We start from the raw sequence: 20493 nt of genomic DNA on the forward strand, positions 1-20493 counted from the left end.
CAGGAGAAACCAACCTTGTGCTTGCAGACAGTCCTGGCAGGGTGTTCATGTCAGAGAGGAGGTGCTCTTTAATGCAACCATTTGGAAACACCTGCTCTTTCAATATTAGCTTGCACCACACCCCAGGGTAGTTGTTCTCAAAGTGCGGTCCGTGGACCAGCAATCTCAGCATCCCCTGGAAACGTGTTAGAAATGCTCGTTACCAGGTCCCATCACAGACCTTCTGAATCAGAAACTCTAGGGCGAGGCCCAGAGATTTGCTCAACAGGCTTCCAGGTGATTCTGATACACGCTAGCTCGAGGCCCACCGCCTTTGGGCTTCGTCAAGTCTGCAACCAGCTGACAGAAATAGAAGGTGGGTGTGGACAGGAAAGCCCACTCTCTCACAGGCCCTGGCCTGAAGGTGGTGCGTGTCCCTTCCACTTACATCCCCCCAGCAAGGACTCAGGCACATGGCCTCATGTAACTGCAGAGACCGGCTGGGAAATGAGGGTAATTTGACAGACCCACTTCTTCCCATCCCACCGCTGCCGTGTGTTCGGGCCCTCCCCACCTCTCGTGGAAACCCAGCGGGCGTCCTGGGTGTCCTGCCTCCACTCTCGTCTGCCCACTTGCTCGCTGCCCACTGGGCAGGTTTCCCTGAAGCCGTGCAGCCTCAAAGTGCGGGGCAGAGTCCACTGCCTCGCACTCAGGCCTGGGAGCAGACTCGTTCTCCAGATCGCTTCTCACACTGCTCCCCCTCCGGGGCTCCCCTCCTTCCCCCCTCTGCTTGATGAAATCCTACTCATCTTCGTTTCCCTCACCCTCCACGTTCGAATTTTCCTCCAGACCCTCACAGCATGCTTGGGCTTAATTCTATCCTAGTTCTACTTAGAATAGAATTGTTTTCAGAATAGACGAGGGACCAAATTGCATGTTTTTAAAGACCAAATAAATAGGGTGAGATTGCCCTATTTAGGATGTTGTCTTTTACCCATCCATTCGTTTACACGTCCATCCATTTATTCATTTATCCAATAATGATTTCTCCAGTGGCTTCTATGTACTAAACACTTCAGGTCCTTGCCTCCTGGGAGTTATTATTTAGAGGTTAGGGTCCCGATAAGCAAGCTGGCAATCACAAATAATGTGATGAGTGCTAAGTTGGGCTGATCTGAGAGAAGGGAATAGAGGAGCACAAAAGGAGGCCGTGTACCAGGAGGTTCCGGGAAGACCGAGTGCAAGAGAAGGTAGTCTGGGCAGAGGGAGTAAGTATTCATACAAGGACCTGGAGGCAAGAAACAGCATGTCATTTTCAGAGAACACAGAGTATGTACCCTAGGAATCTTCGATTCATTCCTTCCCTCAGGTTTCCTTTCCCTCAGGAACTGGCGCTACTCGGAGAGGGAATGAGCAGTGCTTACGAGCCTGTAACGTGCCTGCCCTCTCCTGCCCTCTGCCAGGGGCGGAAACGTGCCAATGACCCCAGCGGTCCTTTGTCAGGGACGGCTAAGGAGCCTGGGTTCTTCAGAGTATTGAGTGGTAGGGTGATCAGTAACTGGCACGGGATGGAGCTTGGACCTCACTTTGGGCGCACAGCTGGAAGGCGCCCTCCTCGGCTGTGGAAATTTACATTTTGGCATCGCTTGTTTGTTTACATGGATGCACCTGGACTCCTGTTTTGTCTCCACTTTGAGGAGGAACACGCCCCCCTCCCGCCTCCCTCCCATTTTCCCTCCGTTGTGGGCTGTTGTAATTCCTGCTTAGGAGGCTTGGGAAGAGGAGCCCTAGGGGAAAGAACCCCCTTTTTCACCACAAATGAAATGGGAAGAGAACTTGAGCCCTGTTCACAGCTCTTCAGCCACTCAGGGGGCCTCCCTCAGCCGGAGCATGGGGCAGCGATCCCCAGGGTCCCGCAGAACCGGGACGGTAAGAACGGCTCTCAGCCTCACCCCCACCCCGCTGCGAGACACGCGTGAGCCAGTCGGTGATAACGCCCTTACCGCGAAAATAAACAGGGAAATTATGCAAATCAAACGGTGGTGCATTGTGGAGCAGAAGCAGTTTGGGTGAGAACTTCCCCGCGGTGCCGCGCCTTGTGCGCCTTGTCCGGCAAGGAGACTGTAAGGAGAGAAGCCGACGGGAGGGCTGTGAAGGCAGGACGCGTAGAGTCTCTTCATAACTCTCGTCCAGCTAGTGAGTCTGCCTGGCTTTCCTCACGGCACTGTGGAGGCCTCAAGGTGTGGCAGGTGTGATAGTCAAAGCCACAGGAATATCATAAATGTGTTCAGAGATTTCTGTGCAATGTGTTCAAGAGTCATAAAAGTAGCTTCTTAGAAAAACAAATGTGAAACAGGTTCTCTTCAGATGATCGTAACCTTTGAAGATTTTGACACATTCCTGCTTTGTTCTCAGACATCTCCAGGGGGCATTAAAAATGTCATCCTAGATAAAACTATGTGTAATATTTTTCTCAAGTACCACTTTTGAAATACTCCATTGCTAAATTGGACTGGATCTTGGCATGCATGTGGGTCATGGTCTTGCAGGAGACATAAACATAATTTCCTAACAAGATGTATGGTTTTATAGATATTGCATTATAAGCACACGTATCCCTGATACACACCAAGATATTAGGAAATATACTGTGGTAGGTTTCTTAAATTTGGGGATTTGTGCAAATATTTCATTGACCGATATTATGAATTGGAAAACAATTATTGTGTATCTTATAAAATGCATTTGCCATGTTTCTTTAACTCAACATATGGTCTTCATGCCCAGTTAATTTTTATTTCCGTCTTAAAATTACTGGCTGATTTATATACCATGACTTTCCAAAAATCATCTGAAGTGGGTTAACAATTAAAAAAAAAAAGCAAAAGCAAATTTTTAAAAAGGAAAACCAGAAACCAAGAAATAAAGAAGTGGGGAAAATTAAACAAAACCACCCCTGCTAAAAAGTTTATTAAAATGTTACGTGAAATTTTATGTGACCTAGTTATTTTGCTGGGTCTCTAGCATTCTCTGAATATCATCGCTCAGATGATGTACATATTACCAAGTTCGACTTAGAGTCAAGGCCAATCAGATGTCTGCAACTCTTCCACATAACAGTGTCTCACTTTCGATGGAAACTTCCCCATTTTTCAGCTGCGAAAAAGAGAACAGTATTATGTCTGCTTGGTGAGCACAAAGAGAAAATTAATTCATTGCACATAATCTTTTGGCATCCTTTGGTACAAGTACTAGTGAATACAAAGTCCTTTATTACAGATAATGAGTTATGACTTACTGGGAAAACAGCCACTTTGCTTATCTATGGCTCTGTCTCGTTCTTCGTCCATACCTACATGTATTTCTAAATATGTTTTCTTAGGACTGTTTTCATTAATTGTTTTTAAAGGCGTGGTGGGGGGTGTGGAAGAAAGTGAAAGGAAAGGAATATTGGGCACCTAAAATGGAACCTGAAACTGGCTGATTTTGATTGGGCATGTTCAAGTCTATGGCAAGGCCATGTGAAGTGACTGGGTAAAGGATTCCATTCCAACAGATTTCCACAAGGTAAAATCTAGCCCATTTATCCGTTTTCTTCCCTAACTTTGTGAGCTTGCTGCCTCCCTCTTGGCCCAGCAAAGGTCAGAAACCTTCATTTTTGTTAAGGAAAACGGGCTCTTTTCCTCCTCAGGAGCGTGGCAGGTGGTGCCAAACCGACCGGCCCACTTAACATGACATTGGGCTGCAATTCTTTAATGTCATTAAACGCAAACTGTAAAGCTCCTGCTCTGGCCCTGTGAGGCCTTAGAAGGGCTCGAAGACCTGGTTTATGATGTCATTTGAAGTATTCCCTCCTTTAGCAATGACAATAAAAGTTAACTATTAAACTCATGTTTTCACCTTCCCACCATGGGTTCCCTGCACCACAAAACCAGCAAATTAAATCACTGAGATGCTCGGACGCCTAAAGAAATAAAGGCAAATTCCTCATCAATGGCCCTGACTGTAGAACATCTGGCCTGCCCAGCTGCATTTTCTCTCCATCGGTTGAGGATGTAACAAAGATAACTGGCCCCTACTCTTTCCAAATAACAAAAGCTCCGTTATTCGGAGGGCAGCTAAAACGCGTGGGCCATGGTGGACACGGCAGCCCCGCCACGGAGCCCGCGATGACTCACTGACACTTCCTCGGAGTCTCCCTGCCAGCGAATCCCTCCTCCTCCAGCCCCGCTGCTTTCTTTTCTCCTAAGGAATGGAATTAGGAAATAAACGCTGGGACTGAAAACAAATGTTGAATCTCTTTTGCTCATCCATTCTTCTGTTGACTTCCGCCGTGTCTAATCTGTGCCGAGTCCTGGAGGTACAGAGTGAGAAGATCAGGCCGAGTCACCACCTTCATGATACTTAAATCCTCATGGGTAAGAGAGTCAATACGGAAGTGAACGACCAGGTCAGTAAACCATTCCAAATGGTCATAATGAGAATAAGAGTGAGCTAGGAAATGGTCCGCCGAGGCCCTTCTGAGCAGGTAGCGATTATCCAAGACACGCATTATCAGAAAGTCAGCCACATAAAGTCTGGGAAGAGGAAAAGATCCTTCTAGGTCGTGGGGAACAGCATGGGCACAGGCCTGAGGCAGAGAAGAGCCTGGCGTAGTGAGGACTGACTAACGTGGTTAAATAAGGGGAAAGTGGCAGCAGGGGAAACTGCAGAGGTGGGCAGGGCCAGATTCTGAACCAGCATCTCTCTCTGGGAACAGATCCCGGTCAGTTTTGTCAATGAGATTTTGGCCAGGGAGCTACTGATAAGGTCACCCAAACAGATGACGTTTTCAACTTCAGCAAGTATTCTCCTTCAAGCACTATTCCCTGGAGGCCAAATGGCCAGTGGGCTAAATATACATAGGAAATCTTTTCCTGTTCTCAGTCTTGAAGCTTACACGAAATGTTTGCTTAGCAGCAAATGCTGTAAGGCAGAACACCGTTCAAATAGAACTTTCTGTAATGATGGCAGCTTTTTTTTTTTCTTTTTTAATCTGAGCTGTCCAAAACAGTAGACCCTAACCACACAGGGCTACTGAGCGCTTGAAAGGTGGCTAGTGCAATTAATGAACTGAATTTTTTAATTGTATTTTGTTTTAATTAAATGTAAAGAGCCATCTGTGGCTCATGGCTGCTGTATAGGCAGCCCCTGCATCTAGACGTACTTAAAAGGAGCTTATTCCTCAGGAAGGTACTAACGAAAGGCTTAGCTTAGATCAAAACCTGAACAACATCTGTGACGGTTCATAGAATCCTAGCGGGGAAAAGGTTCAAATGGTTTAGTTCAAGATCTGAGGGAAAGGTATGGCCAGGTAGCCTGGAAAGTAGCCTGGATTTTCACAAGTCTATACCAGCACCTTACAACTTCTGATCTTTACTGGCCCTCGGCACACAGCATGCGTGAGAGGAGGCAGTGGCTTCGAGAGCCTTGCTACTCAAAGTGTGGTCCACGGACCAACAGCATTATCAGCACTTAGAAGCTTGTTATAAATGCAAAATTGCTGGCTCAACTCCCAACTTACTGAATCAGAATCTGCATTTTAACAAAATCTCCGGAGATTCAAATGCACATTCAAATGTGAGAAGCTGCTGTTGTTGTGGAAAAGCTTTGGAGTTGGGCAGGATCTGGGTTCGAATTTGAGCAACTCTTGGGCCACAATTTTCTCACCTGAAAAAAGAAGGTAATACCACCTACCTCAAAAGGTTATTGCCAAGATTCGGTGAGTTAGTGTATAAAAAGAAAGTAGCTTGAGGTCTGGTTTATGTCAGATGATTAATCATTCATTCTTCATTTATTCAACAAGCTATTTCTGGCCGCCTATTATATTCCAAGCACCCTTCCTAGCCTGTGTTTAAAACCCCCTCCAGGATTGAGCTACCCTATGACCCAGCCATTGCACTACTGGATATTTACCCCAAAGATACAGACGTAGTGAAAAGAAGGGCCATATGCACCCCAATGTTCATAGCAGCAATGTCCACAATAGCTAAATCGTGGAAGGAACCGAGATGCCCTTCAACAGATGACTGGATTAAGAAGTTGTGGTCCATATATACAATGGAATATTACTCAGCTGTCAGAAAGAACGAGTTCTCAACATTTGCTGCAACATGGACAGCACTGGAGGAGATAATGCTAAGTGAAATAAGTCAAGCAGAGAAAGACAATTATAATATGGTTTCTCTCATCTATGGAACATAAGAGCTAGGAAGATTGGTAGGGGAAGAAAGGGGGGGTAATTAGAAGGGGGAATGAAGCATGAGAGACTATGGACTCTGAGAAACAAACTGAGGGCTTCAGAGGGGAGGGGGGTGGGGGAATGGGATAGACTGGTGATGGGTATTAAGGAGGACATGTATTGCATAGTGCACTGGGTATTATACGCGACTAATGAATCATCGAACTTTACATCGGAAACTGGGACTGTAATGTATGGTGACTAACATAATATGATAAAAAAAACATTAAAAAAAAAACCCTCCAGGAAAAACAACAACAATAACAAAAACTCAGGGAAGAAAAACATCTTGTTGGGGATGGGAAGGAAAGAAAATCTTCCTCTCCTGCAGTTTTAATGCTAGAACATGGACAACACTTGTCTTCATAGGACTCTTAGATCTTTCGGGATCTTTATGGAATTCTCAAAGCTCAGAGGGCTTTCTCCACGATCCTTAGACTTATAAGTGAGGGTGGGCATACAAGGAGGGGAGAATAAGAGAAAGATGTGGGAATTAGGCACATAGGGAAGGTTTGTTATTGTCTTAACCAATAAATAAAAAGCATTAAAGAGGTCTTAAAAATTAAGCACAAACTGTTAACTGCACACATTTTCTTTTATTAGTTTCCTTTAAAAAGAAGCAGCAGCAATTCTCACTGGAGGTCCCACTGATAGGGAAGGGAATGTAAGGGGTGTTCTTTTCTGGTCTCCAGGCAAAAAGGGTTTCTCACCCAAGCCAGTAGGCGTTAATCTGCTTAAGCCTGCCTGAGTGGGTCTGTTAGATTGCTGGCACATGGCCATTTAGGGGTTTTGTTTCCCAGACCACAGGAGCCCATTTTTCCAAGAGTTCCACTAGCTTTTTGTTTGATAACGTCTATTTCTAGCAGCATTTACTCCTTCAACAACAATGTCAATGAAACAAACATTTACTGCACACCTACTAGTTGGCAGACACTGTGTTGGGGACACAGAGAAGAATGAGGAACAGCTGCTGTGCTCCAGGGGCTCCCACAAAAGTAACTTCCACGGCACTCTCTCAGGTGATGGCTATTATCACTATGTCTTCCTCCTGCTTGGGGAAAAAGACAAAATCTTTTGGCTTCCTTGGCCCCCTCCTTTAAATACCCACTGACCTCGCCGTGCTCTGCCGAGGTCCCAGGGGCTTGAAGGGTTAATTACTTGCTTGCTGTGGCTGGTTCATTGTTCTCCCTTACTTCCCACCCCGCTCGCTCCAAGTCTATCTCCAATTGTAAAATTTGTTTAATATATTTTAATGTTTTTCTTTTCACGGAGGCAATGCACATCCATTATAGAAAAATACAGATAAGCAAAATAAAGAAATGTTTTAAAGCCTTCCTTAATCCCACCACCTAGAGATAACCTGTTTTAATAAAAAGGATACTTTAAAAAATTTATAACAGCAATATGATTTCATATGAAGTGCAAAATATAGAGGAGGGCAATCATGCATAATCCAATCATCTGGGGCATGATCATTTTGGAATTTTGTCTTTCCAGTCTTCTTGCAGTTACTATAAATGCTGCGTAACGGAGAGCCTGCTAAAGTCGTTATGTCTTTGTATATGATGTACACGTGCAAACCAGGAAGGGGTACTTTTAGCCATGCTAGTGAATAAGAACACCTACGATTTTATGGAAAAACAGGTTTAGAAATTTGCCGTAATTAGCTAAATTTCTGTTGCTGTTCAAATGTCATCCCTGGTGACAGAATCTGACCCAAGAAATGTGTCTGTCTTCCCTGGCATCTGAAATGGGACATAGAGAAATTTCTACTTTAAGAAAGTCTGATGCAAGAATACCTGAATTCACAGTGAATATACCAAGAGCCTCCCACGTGCCAAGCTCGCGTCAGTTACCACTCACGACAGTTCTGCAAGATGAATGTTACCATGCCTGTTTGACAGAGGATGAAAGAAGGTTTTAAGAGGCTTGCCCTAGATCTTCCTGCCAGGACACAGCAGGACTAGGACCCAGAGCAGAGAGGCAGTATGACAGAGAGAATGGAAAGCGTACGGCAGACTGGGGTTCAGAGCCCCCCTGGTCCCCCCCATGAGGACCTCGGGCACGTGAACGTTCTGAGTTTCCCTGAACTGGACTTTGGCGTGGCGCCACCATGCTGAGGAGGGGGCCTAAGGAACGGTCCCGAGAACCAGGGCTGGCGTCCACTGGAAGGCTGCTGCAGGAGACACTCTCGCAGTTCCCAGTCACCTTTTATGAGGGCATCTGAAAGACATTCCTGTTTGATCTGAATTCCAAGGACTGTTGACCCCTGAGCAGTTTGTCCACCATCTTACAGCCCTGGCTGGTCAGGTTTCCCTGTGGCATCGTTTCCTGGAAAATCTCTGAGCCGAGGCGAAGGCCCACCGCCAGGAGGAGTTCCAGTAGGCATGTTAGCCTCAGTCCTGGTTGCACGCTTTGCTCCAGTTTTCAGTGCTTCGTTCACTCCCACACTCATATTATTTTCTTGAATCCTCTGTATTCCTGTGCACTCCCTTACATTCTTTCAGATTTAACCTTCCGTTTCCTCATCTGTGAAGTGGGGATAATATTTAAGGGTATCTGGAAAGCACTGAGCACGGTGCTGGGCCTGTATGAGATGCTCAGTTAATGGTGTCTCCTTCATGCTCTTGGAATGAAACTTTGTCCCTTCATTTGAAAAGGGCGTTATTTGCATGCCAAAAGATTCTCCAGTTTACAATAGAGTTCAATGCAGAGTTCTTTTAATAATAAATGTGTTCACAGTTAGGATTTCATTGTCACATGCCGCCCGGAGTATCCCTCACTGAGCGTGTCATGTAATTGGCACGGGGCTGGTCCACCGACTCTGACTTTCACCTACTCCCTCTCAGTGCAGCTACTCATGTGCCATTTACAAAGTCCTGGGGATGGAACAGACCACATTTTTTAATGAAAACTGTTCCTCAGCTTCCCCCAGGAATGTTAAGATAGAAAAGATCTGCTGCAGAAAACACAGAACTAAAGCACCAAGTTTTACTTCCCCTTAAAAACGACCTCCCCTAACCAGTTCTTCAGTTTTCCCTGTGCCTGCAAGGGGGCGTTCAAGCCCAGTCCCTCCACTTCCTAAAATAGGTTTAATTATTTCCACTAGACCAACATTCAAAAATTTACCAGAAATTGATGAGTGTATCACACAGTGATTTCTTAAATTACCATTTTTATAGTCTAACCATCTCATAAAATTCTTAAGCATCTTGAGGGTTTTAAATTTTGTCAGTTTCCCTTCCCAATCCCTAGCACTTTCAAGGTATCCAATTAAAAAGTAAATTAATAGAATTAGTAATATGTATGGAATAGGTCACCGTTAAGGTCACTGTCTAATAATCTTCAAAAAGACCTGGGCAGGCAGAGCCCAATAATCTACTTAGGGCTGCTTAAAGCAGTTTGTTGGCTCCCTGACACCTGTTTAGCTGAGTGTTGAGAAGTTACTTGGCCGTGCCTCTCTGAGCTTTCTTTTGTCTGCTCTCCTTCCCTCCCTCTTTCTCTTTCTTCCTATCTTTCCTTTCTCTTTTCTTCCTTTTAAAATTTTTACTGAAAAATTTTTGGCCACCAGGCTCTGTGCCAAGCACCAGAGGTCCAATAGTAGGCAAAACAGAAGACCCCTACCCTCATGGAGCTTCAGTGTAGGGGGGATAAACATTCAGTACATCACATTCATGAATGGGTGTCATAGGCGCCATGAAGGACTGTAGTGCAGTGGGGGATCTGACTTAGTCTGGGGTGGGAGACAGCTTCTCTCTATTGAGAATGAGGAATGAGTGGGCACTAAGGGAAGAATAAGGTTTCAGGCAGCAGGAAGAGGACGTGCACAGGCCCTGTGGTGCTGGGAATTGTGGTTCTCTGGAAAAAAATGAAAGAAAGCTGTTGTGGCTGGATCAGAGAGAACAAAGGCAGGGGTGGGGGATGCTTCTCGTGGGGTCAGCCAGGACAGAAACACGTGCTTTGGTAAAGATTTTGACTTTCAGCTTAAAGAGCATGGGAGGCCACTAAAGTGTTCTAAGAATGGGGCATGGAAGAACTGTGTGAGTGACTTGTGCATCGTAATTTGTCCCTGCAGGAGCAATGCAGTCATACACGTGGTCTCTGACCTATACGGTGACAACGGCAGCAGGGTCCCCCGCTGAAAACTCCCAACAGCTGCCCTGTATGAGGAGTACTCACGTGCCTTCTTCCTCCGTCACACACAGGATACCAGTGTATCCGCACAGAGAGGAGCACGGGTAGGTGACGTGGGATGCCACTGTACTTTGATATTTGGGTTCACTTAGCAGTTGTTTTCTCAAAGGGCAGGAAGAATGCTGTCCTTCACAGAGCTTTCCTAGCGTGCTCAGTTCCACACTGTGTATGGCTGTCTCTTGCAGTCCCCATAGGGCCCTGGAGGTGGGGCATTAGCGAGCCCATTTCCCAGATGAGGAAACAAAGACAACGGCTCAAGTTCAGTCCTGTAGGGTCACAGATGGTAGACGCAGGGCCCAGACTGAGCATCTGTCTGACTCCAAAGCCTGTGTTCTTCCCTCTTTTCTGCTTTAGAGCCTCGGCAGAAGACCCCCTTCTAGCAGTTTGCCCAGGCGGTAGAGCCTCGTGGTGGGCCCAGGTCTTCTGTGACTGGATCAGAGAAGGACTTGCCCACCTGAGGGCTGACACTCCCTGGACAGCAGCAGTTGTTAACAGGGTTCAGGAAGCCCTGTGTGTTCCCATGGTGCTTTGTGCCCAAAGAAACAAATCATTGGTTTTGCCCATCCCCCCCCCAAATCTCTGTAGTGTTTTTGCTGTGATGAATGGACTACAAATCCATTAAGTGTTACCTGAATCGTAGTAGCTTCTTGCCATCATGCAGTGTCTTCATCAAAAGACACTAATCTTATAATGTCTAATGTGCAGTCATCCGAAAACCACTTATGACATGAAAAGGCCCCTTATTCTGAAGAAGGCGAGACTCTGCCATGCAGGTACGGTGAGCAGTTCCAGTAGAGCAGCTGTGGGGGACACAGGAGGAGGCCCCCTCAGGTGTCTTCCACATGGTGGCCCAGCATAACGCAGCAAGGAGCCAACCCCGAGGCCGGGCGCAGGCCTGGCTGCTGGCTGGCAGACTCGAGTTCCGTCCCCAGGGTCAGGGGCCCCTGACCAGTGGGAGGGCAGCCTTTATTTTCTCAGGGGACCTCTTAGAGTGTCTTTCCACACCTTTAGAACAGACTTTGAAAATTGTTTCAGGAAGCCTTTTGATTCTGGAGGAATGACGGAATAGACACCCACGTGGTCTTAGGTCCATGTTTTTGCTGTGAAGATGTTATTAAGAAGAACAGTGATAAGAATATCCTGTATTTCATAGGACTTTCTATTTTACAGAGCGTCTTCACATATCTGACCCTCCAGAATAACCAGGGCCATCGTTTTTACAGATGTGAGAAACAAGACTGAGAGTCACCCAAGGGTCCCACAGCTAGAAAGGGGTGGAGCCAGGCGTAGCACTGGGGTCTCTGACGCCTGGTTGAGCGGTCCCCGGTGTTCCGCCCTGGAGGGAGCTCCCAGCTACACACAACATCCTGCCCATCACGGGCAAGCAAAGGCCTGAACAATACAACACATAAATCCCAAAGTAATTTCTTCTTTGCTTCCTATTGGACTTCAGGCTATAATATGGGGCTTTTCAACAGCACAGGAGTAGAGGTTTCCGTCACTAATTATGTTTTGCCCAGGGCTGGCTTTCGTCCCCCGAGCGCTCTCTGAGTGGTAAGGGAGGCGTGCTGAGGAGAGAAAGAAAATCAGCCTGGGAGTTCAAACGCACCGCAACAGGGTGGAGATGGTGAGAACCAAAAAGCAGGAGAAAAATGGAAAAGAAGAGAGAAGAACAAAAAGGGAAGGGAAAAAAGATGAGGTTGATTTTTAGAGGTGTGAAAATGATCCGCTGACCCCGGCCGGACTCACAACATTCACTGTGCTCTCTGGTTTTAGCTACACGGGCAGCTACAACTACGGGAGCTACGGCAGCCAGCACCCTCCCCCGATGCAGAGCCAGTACCCGGCCCTCCCCCATGACACAGCCATCTCTGGCCCGCTGCACTACTCCCCTTACCACAGGGGCTCTGCTCAGGTGAGTTGCTGGTCCTGCTTGCTTGCCCGCCCGGGCCTCAGGATGCCTGGTGGCAAGTCTAGTCAATTTAACACAGTTAATAGGTACCTTCTGTAAACCGTGTATGTCTGTCACCAACGAGAAGAGGATCCTTTCCTCAGGATCACTTCCACCCTTCCGTGGCTGCCCACTGAAGTGGGTGCTCGGCCAGCGTTCACGCTCCACTCCCTCTCACGCACGTGGGTGCCCGCCAGTTGTCTTTGGTTCCATCCTCTCTAATCCCAGGATCCAGTCAGCTGCCATGTCTGCTGCCCTTTCACAGGCAGCCACCCCCACATAGGAATCTTTGGTCTCCCATCTTCCCAGTGCCGGCCCTCATCGGGTCCTGTCAGGACTGTTACCTGGCTGTCATTCTAACTGGCCTCTGGGTCTCACGTCTGTTCCTTTCCAGTCTGATCCACACACACAACCTCACCAGGAGAATCCTCCTGAAATGGACCCTTTATCAGATTGTTCTCAAGCCACACACTTCCCTTGGCTTTTCACTTGTCTAACAAACCAGATCACCCCTCTGTGGCCTGTGGTGAATGGAACTTGTGGTTGCAGCTCTAATGCCAGTGTTGGGCCCTCTACGTGTCTCCGACACTTCCTGTTGCTCTGGCCTCAAAGGCAACTGGTCACCAGTTCTCTTCAATTCTACATCCTCAACGTCTCTGCACCCCCCCCCCACTGTCCTTGTCTCAGCTCCGGCTAAGCTAGACGGGGACAAAATCCTCCCATCGGTCTCTGTGTCACTGAACTTGCCCCTCTCTGGTCCACCCTCTACACTGCAGCTGGAGGAGTCTTTTGGAAAAAACCCGACGGGCCATTAACACTCTCCCTCTTTTCATGTCCTCGCATTCAGAGTCAAGTTCAATCCCTTGGCATGTCTCTTATGACTTGTTACCATCTGGCTTCTGCCTGCCTCTGTGGCCGACCAGCCACCCCACTCCATTTGCTCCAGCCATGCCAACTCCTGTGCGGTTCGTGGATACTGTTCTCCCAGGCTGGGACTTTCTTTCCCCAGCCTTCTGTGTGTTGTTCAGGACCAGCACCTCACTGTCTTTGCAGCATCTCCTGACACCAGCCCTTCCTCTCTCCAGGACCTCACGCGGTCCCACTGCTCTAGACTCACATAGCGCCTCTATCGGTAACCTTCCTCACACCCCGTTATCATCACTGACTTCTCTTGACTCCTACAGGAAACCCCAGAATCCCCTGAAGGCAAAAAATTAAGTCTAGTATCCCTGGGTCACGGGCCATGGCACCTGTCAAAAGCCACAGCTACCTTTTACTGAACACTTGTCATTTGTCAGGCACCGTGCTGAGCACTTTACACATCATCATGGTAATCCTTGCAGAAAAGAGGTGAGAGTAACCTGCCTGAGGATTGGAACCCAGGCAGTGTGACCCCCATGTGTCCAAGCTCCTACATGTGGCCCTCTGCCACCCCTCCTATGTCGGCATTCACTAAGACTTTCTGGAACCAGTGAGACAGGAAGTGAGGCAACACAAGTAACGGGGGTGCAGAGGACCCTCACTCCATCCTGCTGGCGGGGCTGGGAGCCAGGGAGGCAGGATGGGAGCTCCACTTGACGGGGGTACTCACGATACACTAGAAAGGGGTCCCGTATAGGCCGGGAGCTCTGCTGCCCAGCGCTTGCGGGAGTCTAGAAGAGAGATGGCAGGACTTGAGCAAGGCGGAGGCCGTGATTGCATCAGCTGCGGACGGGCCTCGGAGGGGAGGCACCCAGAAGAGTGTATCCACAATACATGGGCGCTCGGGGCAAACAGGCCTCTGTTTTGATTTCCATCTGCGGTACCAAGGGGAGCCCTGGTATAATCCCCAAACAAGCCAAGAAGTTGATTCCACTAAACCTTCACCTGGGGCATTCATTATAGGTCTCCAACTGCGTCACACAGACAAGCGGCTCCTTAGTTAGGTACCGCTTCCCTCAGGAGCGGAGTCTGTGCTCAATGCCGCAGAGCTGCTGCGGGGCCTGGGCCGCACTGGGCGGCAGGTAGGCAGTTTGCGCATGCATTGGCTCACTCACTCATGTGTTCACGCAGCACTCCTCAGATGGCTGCGGGGTGCTTGCTGGGCGGCAAGCAGACTGCAGCCCCTGATGGTACAGTGGACCAGGGGATGGAAGTGCGCCTGCTCCTGGAGAGCTTAGGCTCCAGTAGGAGACAGTCAGCTAAGCCTCGGTGGCGAGATCAAGCTAAAGTCCCAAGCCGCAGCGCCTGTCATTGTGTTCCCTCTTTCTTCCCTCCCTCGTCCCTCCTCATAACATTTCTGGGGTGATATTTTTAAAGGCATTGCCGTAAAAAGAAACCAGGGTCTCCTAAAGGCCCATGTGGTCCCTGGCGATCAAAGATAGGTCGGCAGCCTCCACTCTGGAAGCCACAAAAGTCCCCGAATGGAGCACTATCATTTAATAGCAGCTCTTAATCGAAGGGCCAAGGACTAATCGAAAGCCCATGGAGGAGCCCTTTGAATCCAGACGAGGCATGAGAGGTGACAGGATCAGGAAGCCTCTTCAGCACCATGCCCTGTGGTCCTCTGACAGGGTCTTTTGACAACCTCTGACCCCCACCACACTCTCACACTCTGTGCTTGAAGGGTTATGCCTTAGCCTCCATTTGTAAAATGGGGTGAGAAGTTAATTCTGTCACCTCTCCACCCCTGTTGATGGGGGGGGGGAGGGTGTCAGTGCAACACAAAGAATCCTTTGTTTTGTTTTTCATTAACATTTATGCATCAAGCCCTGTTTTAGGCACTTGCAAATACACAGACTCACTTAATTCTCATAGAAACCTGGGGAAGAAGGCATTTTTCTCCAGTTTTTAAAGATGAGGGGACAGCCTCATAAGGTCATTTGCCCCAGCTTAGGCTTCCAGTAAGTAGCAAAGCAGACTCAAACGCAAATTCTCCAGCTCTGAACCCTAAGCCCAGGGCCATGAACACTACACCCAATGTGTTTTGGAGGGTAGATGCAAATTCAAGAAGTTACTGCAACTATTCTCAGTCAGTTTCAAGTGACCGAAGAGTCACACACCCTAGACTCACTCACTCTTTCCTCTTGTGATACTTTGGTTTAACATTGAGCATAGAGGGGAAAATCCATTGCAGGGCTGATTAGTTTTAGCTTTCCAGAGCAGAGGTTGCGCTGTTGCAATCCTGAGTACTGAATATCACACTTCATTATACCAGACTCACTGGGGAAAAGATCAGTCTGAATTGGAGAAAAACCACAATTATAGAATACAGTTAAGGAATGCAATTGTTCATCAGCACAAGAGTAATTGAAACTAATTTCTGCAAATAAATGCCTGTCTTCAAGACTGATATAATGCATCCACGAAGCACAGCGATCTCCTGCATCCGGCATTTATATGCTCAAAATTTTTATGTTCAAAATTATTTGAACTCATTTGGTTTTTGAAATAGAGTATGTGTGTGCCCTTATCTATACTAGTTCTTTGCACGACTCATGCTTTCTTTCCTCTGGGGTAGTAACAAAGGTAAATCTCCGGTCCTGCTTGAATTCTCATAATTTCTGAGTTAGTGAGTCCAGATGAAGGAGGTTTCACACTGTACAGTTTGCGTTATTGCAGAAAAACACCCTCCTTGCAACTATGCTACACTTGTTCACGTCAAACTAAGTGAACAAGGGATGGTCTCGGCTGCCAGTCTTCCAGGTGCCCCATTCTCATGCCCGACCAAATAGGGAAACCAAACCAGACCAATACGTGGGTACAGAATATTTCTGAGCCTCATTCAACAAACGTTTGTGGAACTTCTACTCTATCAGCAGCCATGAATGCGCACGGGGCCCTTGAGCTCAAAAGCCATTTGATCAACTAGAAGCTGTAGGGCTAGACATTCACCTAGAGTAGACTAGAAAGCTGTTCTTTATTCCTCCTCTGTATGGCCAAGGCCTGGCCTTGCCAGCCAATCACACAACTCTCACGGAACCTCTCGTGGCCCAGCCCAGCCCAGCCCAGGGCCAGTGTGCTTAGGGTGTTCCACTTTGGGAGAGCATCCTGAGCCAAAGGCGTAAAAATCAATCAACGATCGTGGTGTAAGATCAGCGACTGCAGAGCCAGGCTTCCTGGGTTCAAATCCCAGATCTGCCTCTAATCAGCTCTGTGCCTCGATTGCCTTATCTGAAAAATGGGAAGAATTGTAGTACATATTTCTTAGGGTTGTCAGGGTTAAGTGAGTTGATAAAGGTTGGAACAGGGCCTGGCTCATGGTTAACACCATTTGTATATATTATTACCTTTCGTGACACCATAGTTATTATATTTTGCGTAATTAAAGAATTAGTATCTGTTTCTTTTGCTCTACTAGCTCTACGGAGACAGGGACCAGATCTTCTCTTCCTGACCATTATATCCCCAGGACCCAGAATAGATGTGGCTTTTAGTGGGTACTCAGTTAAATCCTTGTCAAGGAAATGAAATGAGTGGCGCCTCCCTCTGGTACTAGGTTGCTCTGTGACCTCAAGCAGATAGTTTCCCCTCTCTTGACCTCAATTACCTCATCTGTGAAGTGAGAAGTAGGACTGGATGGTCAGTTGGTCAGTCACTAAGGCTCTTCCTATCATTAACAGACCAGGATCCTGTGATTCGAAGAAGAATATTAGTAATAGCTAACACATTACTATGTGGGAGTTCTGAGTGTTTCATGTGTATTAACTCAGTTAATCCAGACCTTTAAAGCTCCGCGGATGTGGACTGTCCGGCAAAGATTTTGGGGGAGCTACATCCTCTTCCAGAAGAGGCTAAGCGGAAGCCTGCCTAGGGGCCGGCCCACGGCAGAACTTTGGTGCAGTGTGAGAGCCGCCTTTCATAGGAAAACAGTTTGCGCTCCTGACTGGGCCACCTTTCACCCCTTGCGCAGGGAGCAGCCCATTTGGTGAGGGGCGGGATAAAGGGCTCATTCTTCCCTCTTCATGTGCAGGAGAGTTAGCCTCGGGGTGGGGAGCTGTTTCTCAAAATAGAACTTCCTAATATGATTCCAAAGAGGCCCAGAATCAATCACGGCTGAGATGGCCATCCGACAGAAACTCTGACTACTTATGCACGCGCACACGCACGCACGTGTGCCCACAAGCCCTCACACACCTCTCTCAAAGGGCAGGGACTGGTAACCTATCGGCAGTTTAACATCAGTAGCCACAGCGTGTGTTTTAACCCAGCAAATGGTAACTTCCTGTCATGGGCCCTCAACAAAAAGCGCCTTTATTCTGGGCAGAGCTCTCTGGACCCCAGGGTTTGTGCCCAGCCTGCTTCAGGACCCCGCATGAAACCGGATGTAAAGTGTGAAAGGTGAGGCGGGTGCCACAGGCTGGCCTCAGCCGCTCCCACCAGACTAAATAGAAGCTTCATTGGTGGTTTTAATCACCAGGCTGAGGCAGCGGGCACTTCAGCCTCTCATCTTTCAATGGTCTCTTCACCACGGGGAAAACGAGTCACTGACTCATTTGCAATTAGCTGACCTAGCGGGACAGATTTTTCCATGCTGGATTCTGTGGTAACAGGATTTTATTGTCCCATTAGAGATATTTTGAGCCAGTCTCATTTCCAGGCAATTACGCTTTTGAGTCTGTGACACAACCCCTGGGCACAGCTGCATCTAGGGTCCTTGATTAGGCACAAAAGCCACACTCTCTTGGGTTCTATGGGAAAGAGGCTCCAAGTCCATACTGCGACATTTTACCTACACGGGCCAAGCCGAGGGAGGTTCTGTCAGAAACGGCAAGATGAGGCCTGGTCAGAGCTAGAAGACCCCACGGTGTGTAGGGAGGGAGGGGGCTGAAAGCAGAGGGATGGAGACATTAAAGGATAATGGGGTGTGCTCCGAAACAGGCATGTCTTCCTCTCATGTGATTCAGTTGGGGCAGGTTATGCCTGGCTTGTGCCACAGTGGTGTGGGGGAAAATGCTACCCCAGCACAGGGTTTCTGTGCCAGCCCTTGTGTTCGCCCGCGCTGCGACTCTGGGCGGGATGCTTCACCTCACGGGTCCTCGTGTTCTCATGTGCATACACAGGGTTGGATTATATGATCCCTAAGCTGCTTTCTAGTGGTAACACCTGGTGTTCGGTCACCGGATAGTTGCTGGGGCGCCAGGCATTGTTCCAGATGTTGGAAATATGGTAGTGAACATGGCAAAGCCCTGCCAGGAGCTTCTGAATAGAGAAGCCAGTGGAAAGAGACAGCTAACAAGCAGGAGGGTAAGCGCCTGACCTGAGAGGCAGAGAGTGGAGCATTTAGCTTCTTGAGATAGGATGTCCAGAAAAGTCTCTGAGGAGGTGACATTTGAGCTGAGATCTGAAGGAGGATATAAAGGTAGGCATGCAAGGAGCTTGGGGGTAGGGGTGGGAAACAAGTGTTCTAGTCAGAAGAACAGGTAGGACCAAATTCCCTGAGAGGGAACCAGCTTAGCATTGCCACAGGATGGGAGGAGGCCTCTGTGCCAGGGAGAGCATCATGAGGTGGGCTGACAGGCAGGCAGGGAGCTTACTTGAGAGAATATCGGGAGGGGGAAGCAATCTTTTGGAAAAAGTTAAAGACTGTTTTGTAATATTTCTTAACATTACCTGTTTGATACCTGGGGTCTTGTTTTCCTGGGCAGGGCCGAGTCCTACTGTGATCTCAGGCCTGAGGGTTCAGCGTGGCTGCCATACAAACAACATCCTGTAGATTCGCTTAATGGGGACATGGATAGACTCAAGCGTTTCTGATCTGATCGGGGATATGAAAGCCTTGGTTGGTATGCGGTCCACGGTCTCCTTGGTAACACCCCTGGATGCCTTCTCCCTTGAGTTCCCAGACACCACCTCCATACTTCTCCCTCTTTCGGACCTGTTCTTGGGTTGGGAAGTGGCTGCAGTTTCTATGTGAGGCATGCTGGCCCGTGTCAGAGAAAACCTTCAACCAGAAGTTGGAGTCCTCTCTCTTGACCTCTGAGTAACTGTTTCCCTCTGCATGCTTTGGGCCTAACAGCCTGCCCCTGCTTCCCTCGGGCTCCCACTCAGAGAAGCAGAATGGTTCCCTTTGGCCCCGTCAACTACAGGGAGCAGCTACTGTTGTCAGAATCCCTTCTCGCGGCTGTCTAGGCTTCAGCCTGTCTGTCTCCCTCACAGGAGGCAGCCTCCCACCTAATCCCTCGGGGCTCCACTCTCCAACTGTCAGGGAAGACAGATGGGGAGCAGAAGAATTCATACACACTCTCTCTCCCCTACTTGCTGCCCTTGCCATCCTTGTTGACTGGCTCCCGTCCTTGCTGGGGTGGCCCTTACGTAGCCCAGCGAGGAAGTCTGTGTGTGGACTGGCCTGCAAACTAGGAGCTCTCAAATGGAGCCCGGAGCGCCTCACCTTCCTCCCCTCTGACTGTACTAAAAGGGGCTTATTTGCATAGCTGTCTGGGAAACAGAAAAGAATGCAGAAGAAGCAGCACTTGAAAGGCACTTCTCTTACTCCTAATTCTTTCTAGAACTGCTTCCCCTCTTCTGTCGTCCACAAAAGCACCCCTCCCATCCCCTCTCCATTGACTTATCTCCACTCCTTCCTCCACATTCACACCAAGCCCAAACAATTCACCATTTCCTTCTTGTGCATCTTTCAGGACTTAGTGAATGTGAACCAAAAAGAGAGATGTTCTCTAAATGATAGGCACTAATAATAACCTTTGAAGCTGTTGGCTTGCTTCCTCTTCAAAAGCCTGCTTTTAGGCTGCAGTTCATAATTGAATGCAACTGTAAAATGCTATTTTTAATAATGTCACTGTGTTTTACTTGGTAGTATTGTTCTCTCAGGTTGATGGGATGGGACCTATCACATCTCCGTAATTAATGGTAAAGTTCACAACCATACATCCATGTGTCCATATCTGTTCGGACACGCTGTGACTCATACACACACATACACACACACTCTCCTGTACCCCCAGTGGGGGCGATTCCTTCATTTGGATTTGACTTCCCCAAAGATTCCAGATTTCGAGCACAAAATCAGTATTCCTACTTGAGTGAACACCAGTCCAACTCTGGATAAGAAATCCTTTGCATTTCTCCTGTTGGTTACTTCATAGACCAA

General features: G+C 48.1%; 1 protein-coding gene across 3 annotated transcripts in view; it reads left to right on the forward strand.

Moving 5' to 3' along the window:
• The window catches only part of RFX4 (regulatory factor X4), a 163985-nt gene that overhangs the window by 142763 nt on the left and 729 nt on the right, over positions 1-20493 (forward strand). For all 3 annotated transcript variants that reach the window (XM_034644081.1, XM_034644080.1, XM_011235295.3), the window contains 2 exons: positions 10335-10497; positions 12230-12368. In XM_034644081.1, coding sequence (XP_034499972.1) covers positions 10335-10497; positions 12230-12368 — 302 coding nt within the window. The remainder of the gene's footprint in view (positions 1-10334; positions 10498-12229; positions 12369-20493) is intronic.

Source organism: Ailuropoda melanoleuca, chromosome 15 (genome assembly GCF_002007445.2).
Source record: "Ailuropoda melanoleuca isolate Jingjing chromosome 15, ASM200744v2, whole genome shotgun sequence".
Taxonomy (NCBI): Eukaryota; Metazoa; Chordata; class Mammalia; order Carnivora; family Ursidae; genus Ailuropoda; species Ailuropoda melanoleuca.